The sequence below is a fragment of the Spinacia oleracea genome, chromosome 3 (genome assembly GCF_020520425.1).
Source record: "Spinacia oleracea cultivar Varoflay chromosome 3, BTI_SOV_V1, whole genome shotgun sequence".
Taxonomy (NCBI): Eukaryota; Viridiplantae; Streptophyta; class Magnoliopsida; order Caryophyllales; family Amaranthaceae; genus Spinacia; species Spinacia oleracea.
Genome location: NC_079489.1, coordinates 31,101,966 through 31,123,148, shown reverse-complemented (window position 1 = coordinate 31,123,148; position 21,183 = coordinate 31,101,966). Strand labels below are relative to the sequence as shown.

Here is a 21,183-nt window from a genome sequence, read left to right as displayed (position 1 = left end):
ATAAACAAGCATTACTTCCCATTCATTTCAACAAGAGAGTTTGATTTTACAAAGTACTACATTTTGTGAAGAAAAAACACAAAATACCTCAAAAGGGCACCAACCTAAAACCACTAAACCACTTTTAGGACCTATAGAATTAGTACCACAAACAAAAGAGGGATTACACCCTTTAGCTAACCTTTCTACATGATCTATAGAAGATTTTGTTCAGAAAGGAAAATAAACATTAGAGCAAAAGTTTTAAACAACCAGACCAAGTAAGGAGAAACCCGGGATTTTTGGTCGTTAGTTCCCAGACAATTCCAAGAAATTATTTTCACAATAAACCTGGGGGCTGTGAAGGGCCAGCCGCCAAACCAAGAGAGTGACAAAGAAGATGGGCAAGAGAACTTTCCTCCTTCTCCACAATAGCTGCTGCAAATTATTTGTTTCCATAAGAAATTTTATTACCACCCACCGGAATCCTAGGCTTTTTCGCCTTACTTACATTGACATTGTTATCTTCCTCTTGCCTCGATTTTCCATCTGCATTGATGAGTTTTGCGTAGCCACAACACCTGAGCCCAACGAGCCAACATTTCTTTGTGAACAAAAATCCTTCCCTTCATTCGAACCCTAATATTAAGAGTTAATTACTCCCTCAATTTTGGCTCATGTAATTCCTTTATGGCTGAAGTAAAGGCTATGGAATTTGGGTTAGAGCTGGCCAAAAGAATGGGAGTAACTAAATTGCAAGTTCAAAGGGATAATTAAGCTGTGGTTTTAGCTCTCAAAGGTACTGAAGCATATGGAGGGGAATGTATTCATATCATACATCATTGCAGACAACTTATAGCTGAATCAAGATGGGATGTAGAGATGATGCATTGATATCGTGAAGGAAATAAGGTTGTAGATTGGTTGACCAACCAAGGTGTTACCCAGAACAACAAAATTGAGTTGATTCAAGTCCCTCCTTTAAACTTAGGTCGTATTTTACATGATGATATTGCAGGTGTGGCTATGTCACGTTTTATTCCTCCGTAGTAATTGTTGTTTTAGGTTTCTTTTTTCTTTTCGATGCTTACCTCTCGTTTTGCATAAAAAAAAAAAGGTCGTAGATAAAAATAAGTTATGCATTTATGGATTTATGTTTTAAATCAACAAATTTGATAGCTATATATAATGGAGTACATATATTGTACGAAAAAAATTGATCGTTGGTAGACAAAACTAAGTTACGAATTTATGGATCGATTTCTCTTCAACAAATTTGATAGGATCAATATTTTGGAGTATAGGATACAAGAGTATTGTACAAAAAATTTAGTTATTTTGATGTTTTGGAGTATGATCGATTTCTCCGTACTTGTCATTCATCCGTGTATTGCACGGGCAAACTCTAGTATTTTTTAAAAGTTATCTTAATGTGTAATGTGTTTGTGCAACTGTGCAAGACTTCGCCCAAAAAGTAGACTACTTGAAAAATGTATCATTATGAAATGGGAAATCGGTCATTTTTCTCTTTAGTTAAAAATACAATACAGGCGTCCGTTCTTCCTTCCTCCAAACTGAGGAATTCGCGTATTTCAAACATTTCTAGGAAATCGAATTCCAAAATCACTCGTTCTTTTGTTTTTGACGGGAGAATCACTCGTTCTTAGGTAAATCAATGGCTATCTTATTATTTCTTCTGAATTCTATATATACTTTTTCATTTTTTACTCAATTTCTTTTTCCATATTTGGGGGTTCAGTTGAACCCACTGAAAACCCTCGTTGGATGCGCTACTGTTCTACTAAATTTGATATCATTTCTGCAATTAGATGTCAAATTGACTCCCTTGTTACTTTTTTATTGTGAGATTTTGATGTTTTTATAATGATTTATTAAAGTTATAGGTGATGGCGGATCCGCATAATGTTGAGTTTGAAGCTGCTAAGTTTTTACAGAAACTCATTCATGAATCTACTGATGAGCCAGCGAAATTGGCCACAAAACTTTATGTTGTGAGTTGTTGTGGCCGTCTTCCACTTCTTTCCCAGTCGATTTTTTATACGACTTCTTAAATATTCTCTATGTATGCTTCAGATATTACAACACATGAAAGCAAGTGGGAAGGAAAATTCTATGCCGTACCAAGTAATATCTAGGTGAGTTTTTTTTACACCCAGCTTCATCATTCTCACTATTTTTATGTGTTTGTTGTCAAAATACTTAGGTTAGTGTTGATTATCAAAGTTATTGGTTTGATTTATGTCTTGGTGGGGCGGGCTAATATGTTGGTTTGGGTCAATTCTAGTGAAAGATTAGAGGGTTTAGAAATCTGTATATTAAGCTGACTAATTCTGTGTTACCTCAGTCTTTAGGCCAAATAATGAGAACATTAAGTACATATTTTTTGTTCGGTTTGATTGGTGGGACGGGCCAGTAAACTTAGAACTCGCAAACTTGATTTTATTGAGCACACTGCAATGTGTCTTTTTAATGTCGAAGAATTCGAAGCTAACCTGACCATTCTAGTTAAAATAGTCTTTTTGGCCTTTTCCATAGATGAACAACTTGTTAAAAAAGAAGGTGAAGGACTACAACCATAGGAAAACTTCCTCAGAGACCTGCCAACGCAAAGCCCGGGTCTCAGTCGCTTGGTCGGTTATATATACACAAAGAAATACGTAAAGACATCCTAATGGAACTTTAATTTTTTTCTTTTATAACTCTTTATTCTGATTTTTTTGTCCTGATATAGATATGTCCTTGTGATTTGTGATTAGATCCTACAAGCTTTTTTATCTGATAACCAAAGAGGTTGAAACTTGAAAGATTCTCATTTGGGACCCATGTGGGTTTTCTTGTTGTGATTGATGTATGGGAACACCTCAGGAATATGGAGGTTTGAGTTAATAGAAAATTTAAAGAAATAAAGGGGGGCCAAAGGTGCTGTGTATGGAGGGAGTTAAAAATATTAACATGAAGAAAAAGGGTTTATGTTGCACTTCATAGAAGCTGATAGCAGAAAAGTATCTTTGTGGATGACCTCGATTATCGGTTCATGCAGCCGACCCCTTCCATTTATTTGCATTTATTTCGGGAGTGGTTGTGCCGTAGAGAAGAACATGAGGATAGCAATAGGGATATTCTTCGGGTTATCATTGCCAAGACATAGTACTATCATATACAAGCCAAGCATATAGTGTATGCTAAATTATTTGGCAGGCTGAATGGCTTGGTAGAGAAAGAGAGTGAGAAGAGTTTGAGGATGATATAGGACCCAGTCCAGTATAATTCTTATCACATGTCATACAGTTGTCAACGAGTGCCGAAGGGCTATATGAAGAGCGTGAAGGCTAAAGCTGAATACTCTTATTGATCTTTTATCACATTTCTTATTCATTCGTGCTTGTGATGGTTGCTTTAATGTAGGCTATGAATTACTAGCAGATGCAGTTGTAGGAAGAGCGTTAAGGTTAAAGCTGCAGACTTATGTCGATCTTTGATCACAATTTTTTCATTTGTGCTGGCTATGGCTGCTTTTATGTAGGCTATGGATTACTAGCATATGTCATTTTCATACTAATGTTTATATGATACTCCCCTGTTCCCTAATTGTTTGCTCCATTTTCTTTATTGGAGTAAAGTTCAGCAACTTTGACCATGAATTCTCATTGATATGTAAGAAAAAACAATCATGCATGATCTTGTTAGATTTGTTGGAACATATACTCCATAATATCAACTTTTTAGAATTTTACAAATACTTAATTAGAGACATTAATGCTCAAACATGGTCTTTTGAGACAGCAAAAAAGCAAGTGGTGCAAACAATAACAGATGAATGGAGTCATGGAGTAATTGACAATAAAAAAGCATGCCCTGAGAAAGCAGTCTTGTTTTTTTTATTGAATTTTTTTTTAACTTTTAGATAATGAACTTCCATAATGTCAATGAAAAAGTCAATGTTATGGATGGAGAAGTATTGTATGTGATGGTTCATGGGAAGTTTCACTTACCTAGCTCCCTCTTTCAAGCAGTTTTCATGCCATGAGAAGTTGATTACCTGAAAACTAGTTGCACCATGGAAACTGGTCAACCAAATAATGCAGTTTCTTTTTCTTCTGCGGAATTTCAATTTTCCATGCCTTTTTCCCCCTAATAAAAAAAAAAGCCTTGATCTTTGCTGATTCTTCAGTTATTCAGCGACAACAAGAAGTAGGGCTTTTCATTATTAGATCTGTAATGTGATCTTCTTTTTGAGCATAAAATCAGATTGACCTGTGCTTCTCCAATCATAGCATCATTGCTTCTCAAATGTCCAGAAGAAGACTAGTGATGTAATTACATAAATGGAATGCTGATAACAAACCAAATGTTGCATTGTTTTTGAAATGTTAATAAGAGTGTGTTTTCTTGTTATCCTCGGTAAATCTGGCTAACAAAAAAAGTTATGATCTGCATAACTTCTTACTTTCAATGTCTGATGAATTTCATTCTCACAAGGGCCATGGAGACTGTTATAAATCAGCATGGTCTTGATATCGAGGCATTGATGTCGTCACGCCTTCCTTTGAGTAGTGGATCTCACGTGGGAGAGTCTGCCAGAGTACAACCAGCAGGTGTTAATAACTCCTATAGGAAAATTTATTTTATTCTCCTTCAAGCATGTCATTAATATTGCGCGTGGTTGTTTTGGGTGGTGAACGATTTTGCAGGATGTTCACAGTCTGTAGGAGTTGCCACAGACTCTAAATCGGGCATGATTGAAAATGACACTACAAGACCTGATGGTTTTAGTTCTGGGAGGCCACCGGCTGTTCCTAGCAGTATTGGGAATGACCCTTTCCAAGGACAGGTTTCCCAAAGGAGTGCAATGTCATTTGATCATGAGAGCCCTTCAAGTATAGACACCAGATCTACTAACTCACATTCGCAGGATCGGCGTGAACCACCAGTTTGGGAGCAACAAGGCATGCAGAAAGATACAAAAAGAGCCAACATCAAGAGAAAGAGGACTGACTCATCCGGCATAGAAACACAGGATGATATCTCCCAGCAGCTCGATTCTTATTCTGGCATGCCTGATATAAGGAAGGAGAGGCTTATTGGCAAATCCGAAGCAGGAGGGACTCTTCCAGGTGATAGTTTACAACTCTGACCTGTATTATTTCTACAGCGCATGCAGGGGTACAGAAAAAGGAGGCTGCGTCAGCTTATGTGGGCTGTGAGGGTTGCAGTGGGGGTAGTTTGAAATAAGAGTAATATGAACATCTTGTGTTTTATAAGTGATGTAGATCTTGCTGTTTTTTGGTGTCCAATCTATAACAATCTTTACTCAACTGTCAAAACCCAAGGGTTCTAGTTCAAATTCAAAGGCTTCACCCCCCTAAGGTACAAATTAGAAAGGGTTTAGATTGATTATATGAGCTTCACTCACTAATGCAATTAATCTACCTGATCTTATTTTCAGTGTTTTCACTGGCCTACAAGTGTCACAATCTGGTTTTACTCCCCGATTTACAATAGACTCTTTAGTTAAAAGTCTCTCCTTTCACAAAAGAATTTTTGTAAAAGTTCCGAAATATTTTCTCAAAAACTGAAAATTACAAGCAGCAATGTTGGGCTAAAATAATCTTAATAAACTGTCCTAGTACCTCCTTAACAAATTACTAATCTAATACCTAATCCCTAAAAAGATTCTGAAATAAGAAGACTAAACCTAATCTAATTAGGAAACCAACTCCTGGTACACAAGTACACCTCTAGGTTTTTAAACAAACCAATCCTGATACACTTGGGACTTGAACAAAACAACAATTACTGAAATCCCAACTAGATTTTAATAAAAACTTAAAAATAACCTATGGAAAAATAAAGAAAATTTTGGTTACATTAAAAATCTCATTCCTATTGAATAAGTAAAACCACAAGTCATTTTAAGTGATATTTTGATAATTAATGCAAATGATAGGAGGGCCTTGGATACGGATTCATAGAGGACATTAGGGGAGTACACAATTCGCATTCATACATAGCTCGAGAGAAAGCATTTGTGTATATGTGCTTGTTTATTAACGTAAAACAAAAATTGTGGATGGTTTTTGCGCTGGTAAAATTCTATAAAATGATTTATGCGCTGGTAAAATTCTATAGTACCATGGAAGGGGGGGGGGTGTGTAATGAGAGATTGAGGGAGCTGCCTGCCGCTTTTAGTAGACAGGAGGTCATGCGAGTCTAAATCATATAGCTGAAATATTCCGAGACTTGTGTTGCTGCCTAGAGATTAATAGCTGAACCAACAAAGGCACTTGCTACAAGCTTAGAACTTCATAACTGTTGGCTTTGTTTTTGAGTTGGATATTGTATTCTCTGCTCGCGTAGTCGCGTCCTTGATGGTTAATTGTCATTTGAAATGAAATTGAGATGTTGCATGTCTTTGAATAGTAGCAAGCCCCTATGTGGCAACTTTATGCCTCTCTTGGCCGCCGGTGAATTTTGTGCCTCTCTTTCTCTCTCTTTAATTTCAAGGAATTCATTAGTGTATCCAATAATGTTTAAAAATATTGTAGGATGACTTTTGGAAGGATCTTTCTAGTCTTGCTTGCAGGCTGAAAAATAATACACTTTTATGTTTCTCTTTTCGGGTATTTTTTTTGGGACTAGGGATAAGGTTATGTGTTTTATATAGATTTTGTCTTGCTCCTTTTGCAATTTTGGGAGGCATTGGGTACTTGAGAAATACTTATAGATATATCTACATTTACATGTGTATGGGAAAGTATAAAATTATCCCTAAGATATACTTCGTACTATACTTTTGCAATTCACTTCTTTTACTTTAGATTCTTTTAAAAAAGTTTTAGAAGTGTGAACACATTGTACGTCTAGAGCACAGGTAGTCCCGAAACTATTAGTAAAGTTTCACGGGCATGAGGTTTTGCCTTCTTTGATACTTGGTTTCGGAATTTATCCCCATGTCAAACCAGCCCAAACTGGGTGCGGGATGTGGGTTGATGGTTGGGCTCGCGTGGAATAACTGGACTCTAACCAAAACAGGTGGAAGGTATGAGAATCTTGGTTAAGGTTTTGAACACCCTAGATCTGAAAGTTGGGCACCAAATAAAAGCAACAAAGCATTTTTTAGCCACCAAAGTAGACCCAAACGGCTTTGCAGCTACCAAAGTGAAAATGAGTGTCTACAAAACACCAAAGTAGGTATAAAGATATTTAAAAAACACCAAAGTTAATTAGGATATTTGTAACACATGCTAATGCTCTCACATCATTGTAGTTAATATTATCATTTCTAGAGGTTTGTCATTTGTGCATATGGTATCTTCATCACCCACTCAATAAGGTAAGCAACTTTTTAATTTTTGTTTTTGATAATGTTATTGCAAAAGCAAACTGTATGCAGCAACAACAACAACAACAAAGCCTTAGTCCCAAAATGATTTGGGGTCGGCTAACATGAATCGTTGTAGGAGATCGTCATTGTCACCAATCAAACAAAAAAGGAGCAAGAAGTAATAAGAAACACAAGGAAGAGAAAGTGGAATTAATGAAAGTAAGATAAGAGAAAAATGTATATATATTATAGAAGAAATATTGTAAGAGATAATAAAAAATAAGTAAAGTTTAAAATAAATGAATAAGTAAAATAAGTATATTTCAAAATAGCATGTAAATTAAAAAAATTAAAAAAATTTAAAAATAAAATAAAAATAAGAATAAAAAATAAAATAAAAATAGAAAGAAACAAAAACATGAAAACTGTATAAATCAACTGAAGTCATCAATGCATATTCTCTCCTTCCACTCTGTCCTATCCAACGCCATATTTTCCTCAATCCCAAGAAAGCTCATATCGTGCTCAATCACCTTCCTCCAAGTTTTCTTAGGTCTTCCCCTACCCCTTGCAATTCTATCACTTTGCCACCCTTCTATCCTCCTAACCGGGGCATCACTTGGTCTTCTGCTCACATGTCCAAACCATCTTAAACGATTTTCCATCATCTTAAACTCAATCGGTGCAACCCCTACTTTCTTCCTAATAATCTCATTCCTCAAACGATCCTTTCTTGTATGCCCACACATCCAACGTAACATGCGCATCTCCGCCACATTCATCTTGTGCACGTGACAATGTTTCACTGCCCAGCATTATGTGCTGTATAACAAAGCCGGTCGAATTGCATGCCTGAATCACATAGGAACCCCGTGGCACCTTTCCACTTCAACCAACCTGCTTTGATTCTATGGGCCACATCGCCATCCAATTCTCCATCCTTTTGGATAATAGATCCTAAATAACGGAACGTTTTAGAGCCTTGGACAATTTTCCCATCTAAGGTAATCTCCCCTGTCTGTCTCTCTATCTTGGACTCCACTAAACTTACACTCCATATATTCCGTCTTGTTTCTACTTAGCCTAAAACCCCGAGATTCCAACGTTTGTCTCCATAACTCCAACTTACTTTCCACTCCTTCTTTTGTTTCATCAATCAACACAATATCATCTGCAAACATCATGCACCAGGGAATACCATCTTGGATTGACCTCGTCAATTCGTCCATGACTATAGCAAAAAGAAACGGGCTAAGTGCGGAACCTTGATGCACTCCAATCGTAATGGGGAATTCTTCGGTCTTACCAACACTAGTTGGTATTTTGGTGGCAAACTGTATGCATTTTGCCAAAATTCAGAACTCAAGGGGTTCTGGTGGCAATGTAACAAAGTTGGTATCTTGTGAATTTTTGTAAACCCAATGTCCCCAACACCATGTATATTCTCAAACTGAAAGAAGAGAATCAAACCATTATGATATAATTATGGAAGCCTCAAAATTTCTAACATTCTATTTTAATCTCTCTTCATAGGATGAACATGTGACATGGTCCACACAAAAATAAAGTTTTCATTTGTTGGTTGGTATGGTTGAACAACTTATAAATCCAACTTAATGAACAATGTTTTTATTAAATTCTTGTACACTTTGGGTTTTTATCGTTAGTATACATCAAATTGCCTTTTGAAACTATACCCTTGAGCAAGTCACCTCTCTTAATTTTTCTTTTGGAGCTATGAAAATATATTACATTTCCTTGCAAAGACATATTTATTTTCTCTTATGAACATCCCTCAGTTGGGATCTTTTATCTTATGGCTGCCATGTAAAGAAACATGCAAAGGAGAAGCTTTTGTCTTCCAAATATAATTGTAGAACAACACTTTTCTTCAAGAAAGACACCAAATTGACCCCTTTACTTTTAACTGGAGCAAATTGCGCTTATAAAAGCATCTCTAATGGTAAGCTAATTTGACAATTAGCTTGTTATGCCACATAAGGTTTCAAGCTATTTTATAGTCTAGCTAATTTATGCTCCAATGGCTAGCAAATAGCTTGTTATTTAAATTGGTCCTACTTGTTCCACTTGTCAATTATTTATTTGGCAAATTTGGGAGCTAGTTGTCTAGCAAATTAGCATGTTTAAGCTAATTTGCTTGGCCAAGCTAATTTGTTATTTTCACTCCAATGGTCTAGCTATTAGCTTGAAACTTTTATAAATTTCAAGCTAGTCCCTAGCTACAACCATTGGAGATGCTCTAATGATTGTGCAATCTATCCTTAACCTTGATTTCCCTTCTAAAACTCAAAACTTGGTGCCTCACTGCCATGTGTTGGTGGAACACTGTGCTTAGGTTCCACATTCCAGCTGTCTGCACATCATGTCATTGTACAAGATAATAGAATTTCTTTCTTGCATAGCATGTGTTATTATTCTGTTGATCTGTTTTCTGGTGAATATGCAGTCGATTCTGATGGCTGGAAGCAGGGATTCTTCAGTGGTGCCAAAAATTTCCGAGATAAAACTGTGCCAGGCCATCTATCATCTGGTACTCAAGTTGACGTTGCAATTAGAAATCTGAATTCTGCATCTTCTCTGGATGCTGCTGGAATTTCACATATACCACTTAGTGCTGATAGGCTTTCTCAGGTGATTCTCACCTCAGGCTATGTATACATCTTTCTTGTTCCTTGTGCAGTCCCCTTTTCCCTCCCCTCAATCTTCTCCACTGCCCTCTCTACGAGGAATTGTATTTTGTCAATTTTTTTGTGGGAGGGGGGGGGGGGGGTGGGGGGGAGGGACTGCCTGGTGATAACCTAGTAAGGAATAGAGGTTTTCACTACTACTCTTTTATGACAAAATGAATCCGTACAAAATAAAGAATAGTTGTTAAGCACAAATCTCCAGTTGGACAGTGCCTAAAAAACTCCAGCGAGTAGCGACCCTATTCTATTGGAAATTAAGTAGCTAGTTCTACCATAAATTGGTTGTACATTAGATTTATTTATTTAGTAAGTTGGGATCTGTAATGAAGAAGTACTAAAAAAGGATAGCAAAAAGGTGTTGCCCATTTTGCCAAATTTTTTATGCCTTTTAGCTAGTATCAAGTGACATTTTGTCTAGAAACCCAAAAAAGTCCAGTTACATTAAGAATCTAACATCTGGTTCCAGCTATACAGTAGTTTCGGTAAAAATAACTTGAACTCTTGCCGCGAGAAAATATACCCTCGAAATTTGCTGGTTTCCTGCTTTCAAAGTATGGGAAGAAAACAATCCCCATATGTTAGTGAAGTTAACCATCTTTCTGCTACCTTCTTTTCTATGTCACATAAACATTTGTGGCAGAATGAGGATTAAGTGAGGGGTCCTTTGGTTGGACATTTTGGAATGGTTTGGCATGGAGTTAGATTCCATTCCATCCATTGTATTGTTTGGTTAGGCCTTTTAAGAATGGAGTCTCATATCAAGGGGTTCTATCTCCACCCCAAACCCTTAGAATCTCATACCCACCCCTTACCATATGATTCATAATCCATTCCACCCAAGATACTAACCCTAACTCACAAATGAGAGAAGAGAGAAGGTTGCAGCTGGCCCACCATCTTCAATCTTATGACTTTTGATCCGGCGACCGCCGCCGGGGACCTTCAATCCGCGACCATCAACGACGACCTTCGATCCGGCAACCACAACGACCTTCGGACTTCAATCATCGACAATCCTTATCTCTGGCATAATCGACTGTGTTGTAATTGATTGTGATGGTATTGCAATATGATAACCATACAACCTTCGAACTTCAATCATCATCGTAATATTCTGTGTTGGAATGTCATTTTATTACTGGATGTTTTCTAAAATGGGATTTGGCTTATTTTGATTTACTGCTCTTGATGTTTGCGATTGATATTTGATAGAAGTATATTTTTTTTGGAGATATTTGATATTTTTAAAATAATATGTTAATATCAGTTGTATAATATTAGTAAATTAAGAAATAACAAAATTGTTGGATAACTTATTTTCTGAAAATAATTATAATTAATACAATAGTTAGCTTATTTTTTTTTATTAATTTAATAAAGTTAAACTGTAAACTAATTTTGCAAATATAAAACTAGAATCCATTCAAAGTAAACCAAACATTAACAATGGACATAGAATCCATTCCAATGGTGAACCAAACAATTTCACTATGGTATGGGGTTTTGAATCCACATCTCCCTGGAATGGATATTCATACCAATCCATTCCAGTTTTTTGTACCAAAAGACCCCTGAATGTATCCCAAACAAAGCTTTGAATACGTGCCAAATAGATTTAACTTATGGACTGTAATGTATGATTCTAAGAGATGCTCAACATGTACTTACTCCATTTAACATAAGCTACAACTACAAGTCTGCAACCTGCTTGCAAGAAACTATCAGAAGAACCAGTGCCAATGCAAAACTTTGACCATCATTATCTTTATCTGTTAGCTTATCGCACGAAAAAAATAGAATATTCAATCATTAGTTAAAAGATTCTATGTGGTTCAAACATAATTTGAGACTAATCCAACCATCTTTTGCCTAATAACTTATGTTTTTATATCCTAGCCAAAAAATATGGTCAGAGTGAGGTATGCAATTAACGCAAAAGTAAAACTATTGCAAGTAAAAGAGAACGGAGGAAGTACTATTTTTCTTTGATATCTACATGCACATACTTTTCTTTTTATAATATTTCAGTTATATATTTTTTTGGTAAATAGTAGATTTTACTAACCAGAAAGAGCAGCAGTTTAACTTTACAAGACACGAGGCAATGCCAAACAGCAGGCAACACAACAGAGTCTAAGACATGTCAACAGACAACAATCTAAACACAAAAATTACCTAAGGCACGAGAGTTGCTAGCTTTTTTAGTTAGTAGCAACTGGTGTACACAGCAACCTGAATACTACACACAATCACTGAAGTCTCCTGCTTATGCTGTTTAAATTTGGATTTTGGAAATGAGTTTATAGACTAGACAGCAGCAGGCAATAGGTCTATAATCTCTAATACTAGAAGCATTCTGGATCTTAGGAACCAAAGTCACCACAGTGTTGTTGACTTGTTTAAGCATTTTACTTTCCTTGTCTTCCTCCCCTACCAGATCATATAGACAGCAACCGAGATAGCCACTCTGTAAATAGTCAATTGGAGATGATAAACTGCATCTCAGTCTACCTGTTCCCATCCATTCTCTGAACACCAAGCCAATTCAGGATTGAACTCTAAAGTTCCCTAGAAAAATCACACTGAAAAAACAGGTGATTAGAACTTCATCAGCGCTATGACAAAGGCAACATCTTGTTCACAAGTAGAAAGTTTGTTAAGATGGCAAGCCAACTGATGAAATTGCATTTTGGAGGTGCTGGGTTGTTACAAGTCATTTTCCTCCAGGGCACTCTAAGTCTCTGACATCAGCTGGAGCTGCTTATAATACTTACTAATGGAAAAGAAAGGAAGCTGCAAAAAGTTCCCCCAGCAGTTATTATTTTTTTAATTATAAAAGGTAGAAAATGAACTCTCTATTTTGATGCCACCCCTGGCTTATATAATACTAGCCCTATATGCACGCGATGCCCACCATGAAAAACATAATATCAAATATAGTATTGGACCTTATAACCCCAAATAGTTAAGTCACCCCGGATGATCAAGTCATTGGAAAAAAACAACGTTATCATTTGTTAGAAAACTAATATCTAGAGAAATGAGTTGTTATTTAAAGAGGTGTAATCTAATTTCTTAAATGTAGTTAATAGGATTTTCTAGGCTATTTATTCTACTACAAACTACGTATAATTGATTATGTGATAGGATAGTTGTTAATATTTTTGACTTATATCATAGGCTGGAAACTTACTTATTTTTTACTTTCTTATTAAGTATCTCAAATTTGGAAATATCTAGTGATGTTATTCGATTCGTAATGTCGATATATCATAAATGAAATGCTCATTGTTTTCATAACTTACAAAGTTTTGCTGTGCGTAAGTGTCCAACAGTTAGAAAATGAGATGACAAAAATTGAAATTGGGTTGAATAGTGTATGAAAAGGTGACCTAGGTGCTGTGGCGCTAGGCGATCGGGCTAAAGCACTTTATTTGTTCTTGCAAGGCGCATTCAGTGAGGTGCAAATGGCGCATCTGAGGCGCACATCAGTCAATTTAATTGAAAATTTATGTAGTGCGTCTCAGTGTCTCACTTCAATGAGGCGAACCCAAGGCGCAACAAGACCCCTATCGACTTGGTGCACCTTGATCCTCTTCACTCACTGGGGCTGATGCTTTCCATATTGCATGGTTCTTCCTATATTTTATTGTTGGACGCTTGATTTTTCCTTCTTTTTATTCATTTTAAGTATTAGTATAGGGGATATCATTTATTTTATGGGAGGGTAGAAAGGGAAATCATTTTTTAATGCCACCTCAAGAATTGGCGTATATAATAGAGATAGTGGCAGAAACTAGAAAAGCCCCCCCCCCCCCCCCCTGGCTGAAGTTATTGCCAGCAGGAGAGACGAGTATGCGATGGAAGATATTTTTCTGTTTTTTTTTGCTTGATGTATTTGTAATGGTTAGTATTTTCAATAATCCAGTGAGAAGGATACTAAATGTGAGATTGTAAGATGCGTGAGACGAATTCAGGTTCGTTAAGAAAATATAATATTGTAGGCCTTCATGGCTGTCCAGAAAAAAAATATTTCATTAATTCTCCAGGATACTTGACTTTCCAAATAGCATAATAATGTCTAGCATTCATCCTGCACGCAGTTAGGTAAACCTTGTAGTAGCATGAGTGGACTCTCTCTGGTCTCTGCCCAGTCGTTAAGAGTTACATTGTTCCCCTGGCATCCACATTCAGTTTTACCATCTCTCTTTGTATAAGTGAAGTGTATTGATGTATATAAAGGAATACACCTCCATTAGTTTGCTTCAGAAATTTCAAATATCCTTTTGCTGCTCCACCTGTACAGTTTATGATGATTTGAGATTACTGATGTAGATTTTTCCTATTGAAAAATGGTAAATGTTGTGAGTGCTATGTGTGTCTTGCATTTTCCTTAACCATCCTTTGTGCTCCCTCAGTCCCTCCGCTTCTTTAAGTTGTTTCGATTTAGGATCTTTATTGATTCCAAGGCCAATGGAATCTAGTACTTTGTCGTTAAATATATAAATCAAAATATATTCATGTGCGATCTTGTTTGATTTGTCGAATTATGGTCGTACGAAAACAAAATTCTCTATTATAGTTTTAAAGTATCAACTTTTTTTATTTTTTTATTTTATGTATTTAACGATGTTGATGTTCAAAATATGCATTGAAAAATGTGCGAGAAGGGAAATGGAAATATAATTCTGAAATAGAGGGAGTATAATTTTTGTTTTCTAGTGGCCACACAGTTACAGATATTTTTTTCCTTTTTGACCTTAAGGTTGTCTTGCTATTTTCTTCTATTTTTGTTGTCTTTTACAAGTACCTCACTTCTGGCTGCGATCTCTTTATTTTGCTGATTCTTAGATTGTTTGGTTGTGTTTTACCCTCAGGCTGGTAATTCCAGTAAACACTGTGAAGGGGGAATACCTGGAAGTTCAGCTTCTAGAGATACTGGAAAGTATCCAGCTTTTCCTGCTTCAGTAACAAGCATGCCTTTTAAAGAGCATCATCTGAAGCAGCTGAGAGCCCAGTGTCTGGTCTTCTTAGCATTCAGGTGTGTATTGTACTGTAGTTATTTTGGCTAGAATATTGTAAGATGTCAATAAATCTGGATATCTTTTTATCTTGACTAGTTTTTCATTTGCATAGAAATGGGTTGTCCCCAAAAAGACTCCATCTTGAGATTGCGCTCGGGAACATCTTACCTAAAGAAGGTACTATGCCCTAAACCTTTGTCATCAGCTATATTCTCTTCACGGAATCACCTTTTAATACCAAAAAAAAAAGTTCTTTAAAGAATCATGTTTTTCGATTTCTGGATAGTGCTAATATTCTGTTTTGATGCTGCTAGGATCCAGCAGTAGTGTAGATGGAGCTCAAAATGAGCTAGTTAAAGATAAGGGGAAACAGCAAACAACTTTTGAGTCAAGCAATATATCTGAAGTCCCTTTGCCACTGGGAAACCTGGCTAGTGTGAAGAGTGATGGAGCTCCTACTGTTTCTGGTGCTGCTGTATATATTAGAGAAGCTGATCCTCTCTCGAAAGAAACTGAGAATATAAAATTGTTGGCAAGAAAACCTGCACTGTCTGACCTTTCACATACTGATGAAGATATGAAACACCTTCGTCACGGAAACAGAAGCCTGGAGGATGATACGGAGAATCAGGAAATAACCAACTCTTCTGCACTTATAACAACTCCGTGGAAGCCTGATACTTCAGGAATGAAAAGTTCAGCCACCCATATCCATGAAGATATTCTGCAGCCAGGGGGAGCTAACCATGTTCCTTGTGTTATTGGTCTGAATAGGCAGCTGAAGCCTGAGATGATTTGGGAGACTAGAGTTGATCAGAATGACTTTTCTCGGGGGCCATTGCATGGCTCTGTTCGACATGAATTAGGGGCCAGTAATGAGATTTCTTCAATTTTATCTCAACGTGACAGCCTTAATCAGTATCAACAGCTTGCTGATAAACAATTGTCCACATCTTGGAAATCAATTGAAGGCGTGGAAAATGGACATAACAAGGCAAGATCAGTAAATGATCCTAACATACAGCCCCGTAATGCCTTGCACGGTAAGTAAAACATTTGGTTGGAGATGCTTGGACGAATAAGCTATGGTCTAGCTAAAAAATATAGGAGTATGGGGTCTATTGCAAACTGTAAAAAGAAATTTTATAAAAGTATAATGTTAGTCTACTTAGTTGTATTGATAACAGTTTGGTATGTTTCATGATAAATTGAAAAGAAAAGCAAGTGTCTTACCTCAAGAGGGGCAGGGGAAGTATGGTATTCAACTTGGTAAGTGCTATACATAAGTCATAACATTGACTGTAGTAGCCAATTAATAGCAGAAAAAAACTGTTTAAATATAAAAAACTGACTTGACCAGATAAAATGTAGATAAATAATAAAAAAGGGAAAATAACTCAGGAAGATTGAAAACTTAGGACGATTGAATCTAACAAGCACGTAAGCTTGCCTTACTGTGGGGTCAAGAGAAAAACACAACAATTGTATTATTATTTATATCATTAATGTTATTGAGTCCATTTTTTCCCGTCGCTTCACCATTCGATGGTGTAGTTCGAAGTATGCTTTGATTATGCTTAGAAAACTGTTCTGCTTGACTATAGTCCTTTCATTAACTGTGAGGAGTGCTGCTCCTTATCATATATGCATCTATTCTAAAGTCAAAGTACTCCAACGTAAACTCTTTCCCGTAAAGCTTGTTACTCATCATTCACGTTAATGTGCAGATGGTAATGGTGCTTTAGAGTTCCGAACACGATCTATCCCTGATGGGTCAATTGTTGTTCCTGTGTCTAATTCAAGCTACATGAATAAGGATTCTAGCTCTGTTGCTCCTACGGATAAGCACTCAGAATCTGAAGAGGAAGGAAAATTTTCTGTTAAGTTGCCCCCTGTACCAAAATATACGTTGTCTGAAAAATGGATAATGGCTCACCAGAGAAGGAAACTTGCTGCTGAACAGAAGTGGGTGCAAAAACTGCAGAAAGCAGATCAAAGAATCACCACCTGTTTTAGTGAACTGAAGGTTTATTCTTTCCCGTTGATTTTTCATTGACAAGTCATAACTTGGTGGTCTTACTGCTTTATTTCTACTTCCTATTTAGCGTATATCTTGCATTTTTATGTTATTTTGATGCCTGAAAAAGTGAGTTATCTGGAAAGTATCAGCTTCTTAAATGCTTAGGGATCACTTCCATAATGCCATTTGAGCAGACATTGGTTTTGCTAATGATATATACTTAAGTAAACATCATATTACTTAAACCCAAGTTTGAAATGGAAATTTTCTACATGTGCTATTAGCCTATTACACCCAAAAATATACCCTTGTTTTTTGAGCAAGCGGGTCTTTTATTTTTTCTCTGTGTACTTTATGCTTTCATGGTCTTTATCAAGTGTCACTTGGCTTGACATAACCGTTTCCCATTTCTCTCTCTTTCTCCTTGGTTTGTGGTCCCAATCACTTGTTTGCAACCAAATAAAGACGGAGGAAGTATATGAGTATATCTTTTGTGTATATTTCCAATGCCTATGAAATACTTCTTGCTTGTCTTTTTATTTGGAAAATTTGTCAATTACTAACTATGAAAATATCCAATAGGTCTATCTGTGACTCATACAGTTATAGGCTGTTTCATATAGAAGTTGTAAATAACCACGATTTCAAGCAGTCGCCATTTACTCGACACATATAAGGCCCGATTCGAGCTGATATTGAGCAGAATGTCTCATCAATAGATATACCCTAAATGAATCGACCATAACCGAACACGATTTGAACGTCTTGTTTTTACTTCTAATTGATTTTATCCTTGTAATGTACTCCCTGTACGAGGAGATTGTGGGTGGGGGGAGGGGGTAGGTGAGGGCTTAGTTTTAAAAAGCGCGCTTTTTTGCGCTTAAAGCTCGGAAGCTCAGAAGCTCACAACAAAACGCTTCTGCCAGCCGAAGCCTAGTGACATACAAGAAGCACGCGCTTCCTAGCGCTTCGGTGCTTCTGCGCTTCTTGTAGTCTGGGCACATCAGACCCTTCTTTTTTATAAAAAATAAAGCCACATGACTTTAATCTTCTTTTTTAAAGTATCACGTGATTTTTTTTTGAAAAACGAATATTTGGGAAGTTTTTGAAAACCCTAGTGCAATTTTCTCCCGTAGCCGGATTTCTCTAGCCTTCTCGCCGGATTTCTCCCGTTGGATTCTGAATTTTTCTTTCATCGTTTAGATTTCTCTTTTTTTTTTTCATCTTTTCTTTCCATATTTTCTCCATATTTTCTGAACTTTTGAAAATTTATGATTTCTTTCCGAGTGCGCTTCGCCTACGAAAAGCGTGCGCTTTCGCTTTGCGCTTAAGCTCCAGGGCCCTTTTGCGCTTCATTGCGCTTCGCGCTTTTTAAAACTAAGGGTGAGGGCATAGTTACATTGGTAATATTGCGTTCTGGTACTTCCATGATCTCGGTTCGGGTACAAGAAAATGTACGAGTGGTTTAGATATTTCATTACTTCCTTTGTTTTTTAATGTTCTACTCAAAATTTTGTAGACTCTTGTTTCTAGGAAGTTTGAGAAAAGTGAGTGGGTGTAAGAAAAAGGTGGATTAAGTATGATAGAGTGACTTAGTGAGTGGAAAGGTGTACATATCATGGGGAAGGGGGTTAGGATGGTAAAAGGGGTTTGCAAAAAATAGAATAAAGTCTAAGTGAGTAGAACTTTATGGAACACCCAAAAATAGAAAGTGAGAGAACATTAAAGAACGGAGGGAGCATGTCAGTTTTTCAACTAGTGATGCTAAACCCATATTTTGGTGAGTGAAGTTATTACTAATTCTATCTTTTCTATTTGAAGTGGTGTGTATGAAACCACAAAATCTCAATCTAAACCCTTAGAATTTATATACAGAGAAAAGATAATTGGTTACATTAGTCAAATGTTTTTTACACATAAAAAGGGTGCTGATTTCATGGTCATTCTTTCTTCTATTGTTTTATCTGTGTGATATGTAGGAAACAGTGAGCTCATCTGCAGATATATCTGCAAAAACAAGGAGTGTGATTGAGTTGAAAAAGCTTCAATTATTGGAGCTTCAACGCTGCCTTCGAAGGTGATAGTCTTTATTCTACATTTGTCTTCTGCTGAAATATTCTTTCTCTGATTCTTTTTTGAATCTCTTTTCTGCAGAAATATTCTGAGTGATTTTTTTAAGCCCATACAAACTGAAATGGACCGGTTGAAGTCAATTAAGAAACACCGAATTGGTAGGAGGTTGAAGCATGTTGAAAAATTTGAGCAAAAGATGAAGGAAGAACGTCAAAAGAGGATACGTGAGAGACAAAAGGAGTTCTTCAGTGAAGTAGAAGTTCACAAGTGTGTCTAATGTTCCTTTTGAACTAGATGTGTTCCATTCTTAGCTGATTGGTTCTTCTTGTTTTATGAATATTGTTTTGTTTGATTCATTTTAACTGTATTTCATTTGTGGACTCAAATGCACTCAGGGAGAGACTGGAGGATGTGTTTAAATACAAGAGAGAACGCTGCAAGGGTTTTAATCGATATGCGAAGGAGTTTCACAAAAAGAAGGAGCGAATACACCGGGAAAAAAATGACAGAATTCAACGTGAAAAAATAAACTTGTTAAAAATCAATGATGTGGAGGGTTATTTGCGGATGGTACAGGTATAAAAAAATGAATTATCTTAGTGTTGTCCTTTCTGGCCTTCAGTTCTGTGCTCAAATTTAATTTTAAAACTGCTTAGGACGCAAAATCCGATAGAGTCAAGCAACTTCTCAAAGAGACAGAGAAATATCTTCTGAAGCTTGGATCAAAGCTTAAGGAGGCAAAGGCTGCTGCTAGGCAAGTTGAGATGGATGAAAACAGGATTGCGGCTATTGATGAGAGTGGTGATATTTTTGCTGAGGCAGAGGATGAAAGTGATCAGGCAAAGGCAAGTAATGGGAAAGGACTTTCCGGCTCTCTTTCCATTTCCGCGGCCAATATCTCTGTCTCATCCTGTTGTATATATTTTTGCAGCACTACAAGGAAAGCAATGAGAAGTACTATTTGATTGCTCATAGGTATAATTAATGTCTTTGACTAATGGATTCTCCGATTCTGCCACTTTCGTACGTTTTAATGTTCAGGATTTATTCTGTTACGTAGGAATCCTTGAACAACATTGTGGGCTGTATCATCTGCTTTAACAGAATCTGTTGTCAGGCACATATTAGGAACTTTAAATAAAATATGGGATGATTAGAGCGGATAAGTTATGCTACTGAAAACAAGAAATAATAATTGAGCTTTCACAAGGAGTGGGATAGAAGCTGACAAAGCAGGGAAATGCAAACCTCCTACGAGTCTAGACATAGCTTAATATGCAGCATTCTCTTTTGTGTCCTTATCAAGGGGTGATGTTCTTACGAGTTATGAGTCCCCCACCCCACCCCACCCCACCCCACCCCTCTCCCTTGTTTAAATTTTTTATTTTTTTTATATGAACTGTATCCTTAACAAGCCTTGAATGTGCCAGGTTTGTGATTACTTCCCGCAATTGGTCTACCAGTTATTCTATTGCACGTGTTTGTGTCGTATTTACGTGCCAAATCAATTAATATATGCCTCCTTTTGTCATCGTCATGCGCAATAGTTTATTTGTCATCTGGTTAATTTCAGCCGTTAAACTAAAAGTCTAATCTCTACTACCATTACTTCATATCAGGCATCTTTTAGTTGGACTGGCACCCAATCCAAGAAAATCAAATGAATAACAGCCACCAGTACCACCACCATCATTTATTTAGGAGAAATGTGTATGGCGAGGCTATGTTGAGAAAATTGTGATTATTAAATTGAAATAGTGGGTAGTTTTAGTCCTTATTTTTTTGGAATGGTAGATAAAGGAAACAATATTATCATTGGTGGACCTAGTCTAAGGAAATGGTAAAGGTAATTGGGACAAACCAAAATGAAAGAAGGGAAAGATTTTGTACGGTGGAGGGAGTAACTAAGTTTAGTATATTTATTAAATCTGAAATTCAGTTTAGTTGGGCCAAGTATTTAGTTTGGCTTAAGGCCCCTAATCACATTCCTATTCAAGCAGAAATCCAGTTTTCAGAATGTACTTGTTTTGTTTT

General features: G+C 36.6%; 1 protein-coding gene across 14 annotated transcripts in view; it reads left to right on the top strand.

Moving 5' to 3' along the window:
* The first annotated feature begins 1,486 nt into the window (after positions 1 to 1,486).
* The window catches only part of LOC110801225 (chromatin structure-remodeling complex protein SYD), a 52,395-nt gene continuing 32,698 nt past the window's right edge, over positions 1,487 to 21,183 (top strand). For 13 of the 14 annotated variants that reach the window (XM_056840062.1, XM_056840063.1, XM_056840065.1 and 10 more), the window contains exons 1-15: positions 1,487 to 1,646; positions 1,878 to 1,991; positions 2,074 to 2,135; positions 4,480 to 4,595; positions 4,692 to 5,114; positions 9,792 to 9,976; positions 14,910 to 15,073; positions 15,169 to 15,233; positions 15,371 to 16,099; positions 16,784 to 17,082; positions 19,056 to 19,153; positions 19,231 to 19,416; positions 19,545 to 19,725; positions 19,806 to 19,994; positions 20,081 to 20,124. In XM_056840062.1, coding sequence (XP_056696040.1) covers positions 1,887 to 1,991; positions 2,074 to 2,135; positions 4,480 to 4,595; positions 4,692 to 5,114; positions 9,792 to 9,976; positions 14,910 to 15,073; positions 15,169 to 15,233; positions 15,371 to 16,099; positions 16,784 to 17,082; positions 19,056 to 19,153; positions 19,231 to 19,416; positions 19,545 to 19,725; positions 19,806 to 19,994; positions 20,081 to 20,124 — 2,846 coding nt within the window. In that variant the 5' untranslated portion in view covers positions 1,487 to 1,646; positions 1,878 to 1,886. The remainder of the gene's footprint in view (positions 1,647 to 1,877; positions 1,992 to 2,073; positions 2,136 to 4,479; positions 4,596 to 4,691; positions 5,115 to 9,791; positions 9,977 to 14,909; positions 15,074 to 15,168; positions 15,234 to 15,370; positions 16,100 to 16,783; positions 17,083 to 19,055; positions 19,154 to 19,230; positions 19,417 to 19,544; positions 19,726 to 19,805; positions 19,995 to 20,080; positions 20,125 to 21,183) is intronic. The other variant, XM_022006552.2, reaches the window with a different exon arrangement.